General features: G+C 44.7%; 1 protein-coding gene across 2 annotated transcripts in view; it reads left to right on the top strand.

Annotated features, from left to right (window-relative positions):
- The first annotated feature begins 4645 nt into the window (after window positions 1-4645).
- The window catches only part of LOC125525826 (protein SWEETIE), a 34049-nt gene continuing 28425 nt past the window's right edge, over window positions 4646-10269 (top strand). For both annotated transcript variants that reach the window (XM_048690828.1, XM_048690827.1), the window contains exons 1-2: window positions 4646-4934; window positions 5454-5661. In XM_048690828.1, the coding sequence (XP_048546785.1) occupies window positions 4764-4934; window positions 5454-5661 (379 nt within the window). In that variant the 5' untranslated portion in view covers window positions 4646-4763. The remainder of the gene's footprint in view (window positions 4935-5453; window positions 5662-10269) is intronic.

The raw sequence follows: 10269 nt of genomic DNA, 5'->3' as shown, positions 1-10269 counted from the left end.
ATGAGTATGGTAGTGGCGTACATGTCAACGAAAACTTAGCAACAAGTGCATCACCAAGCAGGTGTGGACTTGGTGCCTTTTCTGACTATGATCAGTATGTGGAAAGCACGAGCTCACATGAAGAGAGATCTCAATTGGAATTGTATTTGGCTGAACCCGCGAATAGGTTGAATGAAAATGCCAATATCTTGGATTTTGGAGTAAGTCTGCAACTAGGTATCCGCAACTAGCAAGAATGGCACATGATATCCTTGCAGTTCCTGTGTCAAGTGTTGCTTCAGAATCCGCTTTCAGCTTGAGTAAGAAGGTTGTAACTCCGAACCGAAGCTCACTTAAACCAAAGACGATTGAGGCCTTAATGTGTTTGCAAGATTGGTATCGTTGCAAACTACAAAAAAGAAGGTATCTGTTGTAATCTTGTTTATTTCACATTCGTATTTGTATGTGTTTACTTCCAAATGATAATTAACCCAATCTATTGTTGTAGATAATAAGAGAAAGGCAGAAGAAGTGATTGTGCTAGATAATGATGAAGATTCATCTTCGGATGAAGAATGTAACATCTCTATTCTTTGTTCATGTCAATTGTCAAGTTGTACTTTATACTACCGCTAACTTTCTGTTCATTCCATCTTGTAGAGTTGTTGCTACACTCCTAGAGCAATGAGAAGAGAAGATTCGGAGAAGGCATGCTAGCCATCTACTAGTCTTTATTTTTGTTCTGGAATGTAATGATATTCATGCACTTGTGTTTGTAGAATCTGGAACATTTAGAGCTTCAGATGCTATTGTCGAAACTTGAATGTTTACATGTTGATTGTCAAAACTGAAATGCTTAGATGCTGTTGTTGAAACTGGGATGTTTAGACTGCTATTGTTTTGCTATAAAGCTATGATGTTCTACTATCAAAACTAATGTTGTTTTGCTATCAAAACTACTGTTGTTTTGCTGTCAAAACTAGTGATTTTTGCTGTCAAAACTAGTGATTTTTTCTACTGTTTTGCTGTCAAAACTAGTTATGTTTTTTGCTGTTTTTCTGATGTTCTGTTGTAGTTTAGTACTGTTGTTTACTATCATAACTTGTGTTGTAATGCTGTTGTTTTCCTACTGTTTTTTGCTGGACAAATGTTCCTACTTTTTTCCTTATGTCGGGCCGGGCTTTGGGCTTTGCCTCTGGCCGGGCCTGGGCCTAGAAAATGTAGAAATTTATCGGGCGGGCCTCGGGCCTGTCCCGTAGACATCGGATTTTTGTTGGCCTGGCCCGAGGCCTGACCTGGCCCGAGATATGGCTAGATATACCCCCTGGGCTTGTGGCGCCCTGGTGGCCCCACTGGTATTTTCTTCGCCAGTATTTTTTATATATTCTGAAATAATTCTTCGTAAATTTTGCAGCTCAATCTGAGAACTTTTATTTCTGCAAAAAATAACACCATGGCAATTCTGCTGAAAACAGCGTCAACCCGGGTTAGTTCCATTCAAATCATGCAAATTAGAGTCCAAAACAAGAGCAAAAGTGTTGGAAAAAATAGATACGTTTGGGAGGTATCACATACCCCATGCAATAAAGTCCTCCATATCATAATTGGGAAGCGGAATTGCTAAGATTCGGTGAACATCGACCCGCCAGATGGTTTGCCTCACCCGTTCCTCATCCCACTGGTTAGTATTAGTAGCAATCAAGTCCTTTACATTTGATATGATATGGTTGCCACATACAGTAACAACTTTTCTGTTGCATGAACCAGGAATCCATGGGTCATCCCATATATTGATTTTCTGTCCATCACCCACTCTCCAGATGCACCCATGTTTCAGAGTGTTCACCCGTGACATAATACTTTGCCAAGTGAAGGAAGCTTCCTTTTTAATTTAGCATTGAGCAAATCTCTATCAGGAAGATACTTTGCCTTCAGAACAGCACCACACAAAGAATTTGGATTATCCACTAACGTCCATGCTTGTTTTGCTAGAAGAGCCAAATTAAAACAGTGGATGTCTCTAAACCCCATACCTCCTTTGCAATTCAGTACACACAATTTCCACCATGCCATCCAATGTATTATCTTTTGTTTGTCTCTGCCCCCCACCAATAGTGCATCATCGAGTCAGATATTCCTTTACAAACTTGTTTAGGAATTTTAAAGAATGACATTGCATATGATGGTATAGCATGCACAACTAACTTGAGAAGGATTTCTTTACCACCCAATGATAGTTGCCTCTCTTTCCAACCATTCACCATCTGCATGACATGACAAATCAATTATTGAAAACAATCTGTGTTATCCATCCCCACTTTAGACGGCAATCCCAGATACTTATCATTGATTGCTTCTTCTGTCATGATATCCAATAAAGCACAAAATTGGGCCTTCATATTAACATCAGTATTGGGACTGGAGAAAATACTAGATCTATCCAAACTCACCAATTGTCCCGATGCAGCACAATATAAGTCCAGGATTCTCTTTATAGTTTGGGCATTGTCCATATGTGCTTTCATAGGGATTAGTGAGTCATCTCCAGATAGGAGGTTAGAGATTGATGGGGCCTCTTTGCACACCTTTACACCTTGTAGATTCCTAGTATCCTCTTCATGTGCAAGTAATACAGTTAAACCCTTTGTACATAATAGGAACAAATATGATAGTAGAGGATCTCCTTAACGTAAACCTCTAGTGGGCATGAAAGTATCAGTTTCAACAAAGTTAAAACGAACAGAATACTCGACCGTAGTCTCACATTGCATCACCAGGCTGACCCAATTCTCATGAAAACCCAACTTCAACATGATCTCTTTCAGCAAAACCCATTCAACACGGTCATAAGCCTTATGCATCTCCAGTTTCACCGCACACAAACCAACCGTCCCGTCCCTTCTATTTTTAATTATGTGTAAACTCTCATAAGCAACCAACACATTATCTGTGATAAGGCGTCCAGGGACAAATGCAATTTGTGTGGGACTAACAGTTTCAGGAAGAAAAACTTTCAAACGAGCTGCTAGCATTTTGCAGATTAACTTATATACCACATTGCATAAGCTAATCGACCTAAATTGAGTAACTTTCTCTGGAGAATTTACCTTTGAGATCATAACAATGACAGTGTTATTCCAACCAACCGGAATTTTGCGTGTATTCACCACATGTAAGACTTCATCAATCTGATCATCCCCTAGCATTGGCCAAAACCTTTTATAAAATACGGTGTGTAATCCATCAGGGCCAGGAGCTTTGAGATCTCCAATGTCAAATAATGCCTTCTTAACATCTTTTGGGGTGAAAGGAGACAATAAAGCATCGTTCATGTTCTGTGTCACACACCGCCTCATTCGTGATAGCACAACAAGATCTGACCGTGGAACTTCTGAAGAAAGTGGATTAGAGAAATAATCAACATATGGCCTTTTAGTTTATCTGTACCTTCAAGCACGACCCCATCAATATTGAGAAGTTTTTTGATGTAATTCCGTTTCTTCCTTTCCGTCGCTGCATTATGAAAATGTGATGTGTTATGATCATTGTGTAAAAGCTAGTTTGCTCGACCCCTTTCTATCCAGGGGATCTCCTCCTGGTCTAGCAGATTCTCTATTAAAACTTGATATCTTTCTGCCTAGCTCTTGAGTCCGGGCTTCAATTTATTAATACGTAAGAGTATCTACAGCCGGACTTTGCAAATCTGGCCCCTCAAACGCCTGCAGACGCGATCGGACGCGTCCGTGGACAATGACCGGTCACGCCTGAAATTAGTCATTCTGCATCCGAGTCTCTCATAGTTTAACCCATAAATCCATACAAAGCATGTAAAAGAAACCCTGCGTGCTACCCTAGCTAATCTTCATCGTCAGAGATGTCCACGACGTCGGTGTCGGGCGCCTGCTGGATGGGCGCGTAGGAGGGCCCCGGCTCATCCTCCTAGCATCTCCGCCTCCTCCACGACCTCCACCTCCTGCCGACGACGATGTTTGGCCTCCACAGCCGACTCCGAGCGGAGGGAATCGAGGATGGCTTGCTGCTTCGCCTATAGATCTACGTCACCAGGGTCCCCATATCATCCTTCTTCGGATCCACTGCATCCGGAGGTAGCCCCGCGGCGATCCGGGCTTCGCGTCTTGCCCGGATCAGCTCAAGGACCTCGAGCCGGCGCTCCGGCGGTAGAAATAGGTGGCTCCTCACCCGACGGCGTGGGGGCATGGCTACTAGGCGGGTAGGGAGTGGAAAGTGGCGGTGACGGCGGACAGACGGAGAAAAATGTGGATGGTAGGGTTTCAGTGCTGGCGTCGACTTAAATAGCCGGGCTAGGCACTACACGGCCCGCTGGAGCGGCGCCACGTGGCGACATCGGTCCAAGGAAGAGACGAGGTTTGGACCGCCAGGTTTTTGGGCGTTTCCGCATGGGACCCCGTCGTCAGTCCGACGTGGCGGGCACGCCCGGACACCTCATATTCGTTCCATATTTTGGCTGGATTTCAGGGATGCTGGTCAGCCCGGGTGTTTGAGTTCTGTTTGAAGCGTCCGTCCGAGTCAGATTTTCGTGACCGGACCGCCTCGCCGGCGTTTGAGACCGGTCTAGAGCGCCTGGCTGTGGATGCTGTAAGCTTTGGAGTTCCAAATGTTGGCTAGCCAATTTTTTTGACTACCAACCAAGCACCCCACCGCGCGGCACGTATACTCTAGATCTCCATCCCACTGGTACCGGAAAAAGGCCATCGGCCCAAACACCCGCACGCCCTCCCGCTCCCTCCTCCCCCACCTTTCGCATGGCGCAGCGCGGCGTCGCCGGCGGCGAGCCAATTCCGCTGTCGCGGTTCGGCGCTCTGGTGGCGCAGCTGGAGTCCGTGGTGGCGTCGGCCAGGCAGAAGCCCCCCGACGCGCTCCTCTGCTTCGACCTCCTCTCCGAGCTCTCCTCCGCCCTCGACGAGGCCCCCAAGGTCGCGCCCCAACCCTCCTCTCCCATTGCCCTAGATCTCACCTTCCAGATCCCTGCTGCTATAGCAATGCCTACGCGTATGCTACTGCCGCACGAGCTCCCTGGATCGGTGTTGCTGTGCCGTGATCTGCTTGAATTGGCTCGCTTTGGGGAGTAATTTCGGTAGTTCACTGCTAGAGTTCAGTGTCCTTGGCTCCTTGCAAAGCTCTAGTCTGTTCTAGTTGCTGGGTCGGAGGATCCTAGTATCGGTTCATATGGTTGCTTTTAGCTGCGGCTGAGGGGGCAGAAGAAGTAAATAAATGCTTCATGATTGACACGCATTTGAACTGAAAATTGCTCACAATTTTGCATCCCTTCCTGTTTGCATGTGTCAAACTTGCGATGTACTATGAGCCACCATGAGGAAGTTCGCTCTTTTATTATGTTAACCCACAAAGTGTAATATGCACCTTCAGGTGATGAATGGAGGATTTTCTTGGTACCTCTGATTTTTAATTGTGTGTTTGATGTTGCTATTCAGGACACCATACAACTTTGGCAAAGGAAATGCGAGGATGCTCTCCAGTCCTTGCTTGTCTTTGGTGCTTGCCGCCCTGTTCGACGGTTGGCGTCATCAGCAATGGGGCGGATAATTCAGAAAGGTGATGCAATATCAGTATACTCAAGGGCGAGCACCTTGCAGGGGTGGTTGGTAGATGTGAAAAGAGCGGATCCCATGGCATGTGCAGGTTAGGAATCATAATTCATGCTGTATAGATTTCTTAACTTATTTCGAATGTGTTGGCAGTTTTAATTTATCTATTGAAAAATCCATTTACTTATAGACATATAGCCAGTGGGTGAACATAAATGCCCACAATCATCAAAAAAAGAGAAATCATGGAAATACTCTCATTAGCTGAATGATGAAAAGAAGGATCTACGCTGTTTACTTGTCGAGACCCAATAGTAGTGTTGTTGTATAGCTGTGTAACAGATACATCTTGTAAACATCACCTAGTCATGCAATTTTGAATGTTCAAATTTTGAGTACGCGAGATTGTGTTGGATGAGTTCACCATCTTGAAAAATTGAGCTTTTATATTTTACTCTCACAGTGCATCTATTTGTGATTGCTGAACTACCAGTAGTTCACTCTTAGTTATTGTTGCCGCTCTATTTGAGTCTGGGCCAATACATTCATAGGTGATGAGACACTATCACTCAAATCCAGCACACTCTTTGTTTAATTGACCCGTTAAATTCGCCACCATTGCCACATTAGCTTGATTGTCCCATCAAAGTCATTCTCTCGCTCTTGAAGTTTGCACCACCTTTGCCATCGAAGGCGAAGCCATCGCTACCGTTTGCCTAGTAGCACTGGCGTTCTTGTGATTCCGTCTTGCTCCTCTAATTAGAAATAGGGAGACAACACAATATTTCAATGCTAAGAAGAATATTTAGGTATTTATTGTGGATAAGCATAACCCTATTTTCTCTCCCCCAAAACCTTTTGGCTTCTTTGCGAAAACTAGATTTTTGAGCCCCCCTATTGATAATCCCCCAAATACTAATTTCTTGAGGGATCTTAATGTGTGCCAAGCCAAACCACACTGTTTTTTTGAGAAACATAGTACAGACGCAGATGCTCACATACACGCACACACACTCACCCCTATAAACGCACATACACACACCCTACCCTATAAGCGTCACCGGCTCGTAGTTGATGGGCACACCATACAGTTGAAAGAGTAGCGCCGGAAAGCCTGGAATAAATCCAGGAAAATGCGGCCATCCGTGCCAAGTCTAATACTTGACCCGGGTGGGCAAGTTCCACCACAAGGAATCGAGCCATCTGAGCTAAGCCCAGTTGGCAAGTTGCACTGAAATATTACCTACACGTGCCTCGAATAACAAAAAGAAAGAAATAAGAGAAACACAACGACATTCAAATTAGTGCAATTCCTCAAACAAGTGTTACTTTTCCAACATGTTATAAGTGGAGTTACCAACCACACAATCAGTGAATGAAGGGAGGTCGGGTTTATTTACCCAACCGACCGCTTGGTCCGACATCGGAAGAAATAGTTCTTTTCCGAAGAGAACTACCCTTTTTTTTTTGAAAAATCAAAATTTGTGGCGCAGCATAGTGGCAAGCCTATTGCTATAAACACCATCATTTCTTCATGGAAGATCTTAATCTAATGTTGTTACCTCTAAGAGTGTGCAGATAGACCCTAGCTTCAGGTACCTTTTTCAGATACAAAGATGTGCTTAGATTATTTGGCTATGATTATGTGCATGCAAAAAATAATAGTATGATGTACAACAACAACAACAAATTTAGTCCCAAACAAGTTGGGTAGGCTAGAGCTCAAACCCATAAGATCTCGAAACCAACGCATTGTTCTGGCATGTGGATAGCTGACTAACATGCACCCCTGTCCATGGCTAGTTCTTTTTTTTTGCGGGTAAAACACTTGTGTTACTCAAATCACAGGAGGATTACAATAATCATTGTTCAGCTCTATCAGCATCGGCTAGTTCTTTAGGCCTCCTTTGGTTTGTAGGAATCTTGTAGGAATTTCATAGGATAGGATTTTCAAAGGAAAAATTCCTATGGAGCCCTTTGGTTTGTAGGAATGGATTCCTATTCCTATGTAGGATAGGGTTCAATCCTTCACATTTCAAAGGAAAAAAAAACATTAGCCTAGACTCAATGGAAAAATTCCTATCCTATGCATCAAATGACATCTCTTTCTTTATAGGAATTGAGATGCATGTCATCTCACTTCCTATAAAGTTCCTATTCCTACAATATTCCTATCCTATGAACCAAAGGAGGCCTTAGTGATATTCCAGTCCTCCAGATCTCTCTTTACGGACTCCTTCCATGTCAAGTTTGGTATACCCCGACATCTTTTGACATTATCAACACGCTTTAGCCGTTCGCTATGCACTAGAGCTTCTATAGGCCCGTGCTGAATATACCCAAACCATCTCAGGCGATGTTGGACAAGCTTCTCTTCAATCGGTGCTACCCCAACTCTATTACGTATATCATCATTTCGGACCCGATCCTTTCTTGTGTTGAGCACGTCACCTTTTAGTTGGCCAACAATCAATGCCATACAATATTGCAGGTTGAATCGCCGTTCTATAGAACCTGCCTTTTAGCTTTTGTGGCATTCTCTTAGCACAGAGAACGCCAGAAGCTTGGCACCGCTTCATCCATCCGGCTTTGATTCGATGGGGCACATCTTCATCGATATCACCATCCTTTTGCAACATTGACCCCAAATATCGAAAGGTGTCCTTATGAGGTACCACCTGCCCATCAAGGCTAACCTCCTCCTTGTGTCTAGTAGTACTAAAACCACACCTCATGTACTCAGTTTTATAGTTCTACTAAGCCTAAAACTTTTCGATTCCAAGGTTTGTCTCCGTAGCTCTAACTTTCTAATAACCCCCGTCCGACTATCATCTACTAGCACCACATCATCCGCAAAGAGCATACACCATGGGACCTCATCCATCACCAAAACAAAAAGATAAGGGCTGAAAGCTGACCCTTGGTGCAGTCCTATTTTAATTGGGAAGTCATCAGTGTCCATCACTTGTTCGAACACTTGTCACAACATTATTGTGCTTTGTGTTTCTTGAAGGCCCACCACATGACATTCCGCGGTATCTTATCGGTAGGCCTTCTCCAAGTCAATGAACACCATATGCAGGCCCTTCTTTTGCTCCCTATATCTCTTCATAAGTTGTCGTAAGGAAGTGGCTTCCATGGTCGACCTCCCAAGCATGAAACCAAACTGATTTTTTGTCACGCTTGTCATTCTTCTTAAGCGGTGCTCAATGGCTCTCTGTCGTAGCTTCATTGTACGGCTCATTAGCTTGATTCCATGGTAATTAGTACAACTTTGAACACCCCCTTGTTCTTGAAGATCTGTACTAATATACTCCGCCTCCATTCTTCTGGCATCTTGTTTGCCCAAAAAATGAGGTTGAAAAGCTTAGTTAGCCATATTATCGTTGTCTCCGAGGCCTCTCCACACCTCAACGAGGATACAATCAGGGCCCATCGCCTTGCCTCCTTTCATCCTTTTTAAAGCCTCCTTGACCTCAGACTTTATATTTGCCGCACAAAACGCTTGTTGGTATCATCAAAGGAGTCGCCTAGTTCAATGGTAGAGCTCTCATTCTCTCTACTGACCAGTTTCTCGAAGTACTCTCACCATCTACACTTAATCTCCTCGTCCTTCACCAGGAGCTGATCTGCTCCGTCCTTGATGCATTTGACTTGGTTGACATCCCTCGTCCTTCTCTCTTGGATCTTGGCCATCTTATGCCCCTTTCGCCTTCCTTTGTGTCTTAAGCGTCGACAGAGGTCCTCACACGCCCGACCTCTTGCTTCACTCACAGCTCGTTTTGCGGCCTTCTTTGCTACCGCTCCACCACCAAGTATCTTTAGCTTCGCTTTTACTTCCCCTGGTCACTCAAAACTACTCCAAAGCCACCTTACGAATGCAAGTCGCCATCTTCATCTTCATATTGTCTGCGTCACCTCCTTCTTCCCAAGGGTTTCCTTAATGACCTCCTTGAAAGCCTGAGCTCCTCCCCCTTGAGCTTCCCACCATTGTTCTAGCGACTTTGGCGCGCTTATCCCGCTTGACACAAATCCGAAAGCGGAAGTCAACCACCATTAGCTTATGTTGAGGGACAATACTATCTCTAGGTATCACCTTGCAATCTAGGCAAGCACGCTGATATTCTCTTCTTGAGAGGACGGAATCAATCTGGCTAGAGTGTTGACCACTACTAGAAGTCACTAGTGCGGTTCTCTCTTTTTAAAGAGGGTGTTAGCTACGATCATGTCGTAGGCTAGAGTGAAGCTTAAGACATCTTCTCCTTGATTTCCGATGCATAGCCAAAGCCCCCATGCACCCCTTCAAAATCTGTGTTGGATGTACCCGTGTGGCCATTGAGGTCTCCTATGAAGAGCTTCTCACCAATAGGTACAGTCCTATCCTAACCATGTCCTCTAGGCCTTCTCAGAACTCCCTCTTGGTGTTCTCATTATGGCCTACTAGCGGTGCATACACGCTGATAACATTGAGAACCAAGTCCCCAAACTAACAGTTTTGACCAGGATAATCCGGTCCCCTCGCCTCTTGACGTCTACCACTCCATACTTTGTGGCTGGAGGCAAGGCTGGGCAAGGCCTGATGTCGTTGCGTGTCTATAGTTGAGGGCACCTCCTTACCTAGTTGTAGTCACTTGGTGAGGACGGTCGTGTGTGTGTGTGTCCCTCCTTTCTGGAGGTTGTACCCCCGATGTCTTCCTGTTCA

This window comes from Triticum urartu, chromosome 7 (genome assembly GCF_003073215.2).
Source record: "Triticum urartu cultivar G1812 chromosome 7, Tu2.1, whole genome shotgun sequence".
In the NCBI taxonomy this organism is placed as follows: domain Eukaryota; kingdom Viridiplantae; phylum Streptophyta; class Magnoliopsida; order Poales; family Poaceae; genus Triticum; species Triticum urartu.
This window is presented reverse-complemented; position numbering and strand designations above follow the sequence as displayed.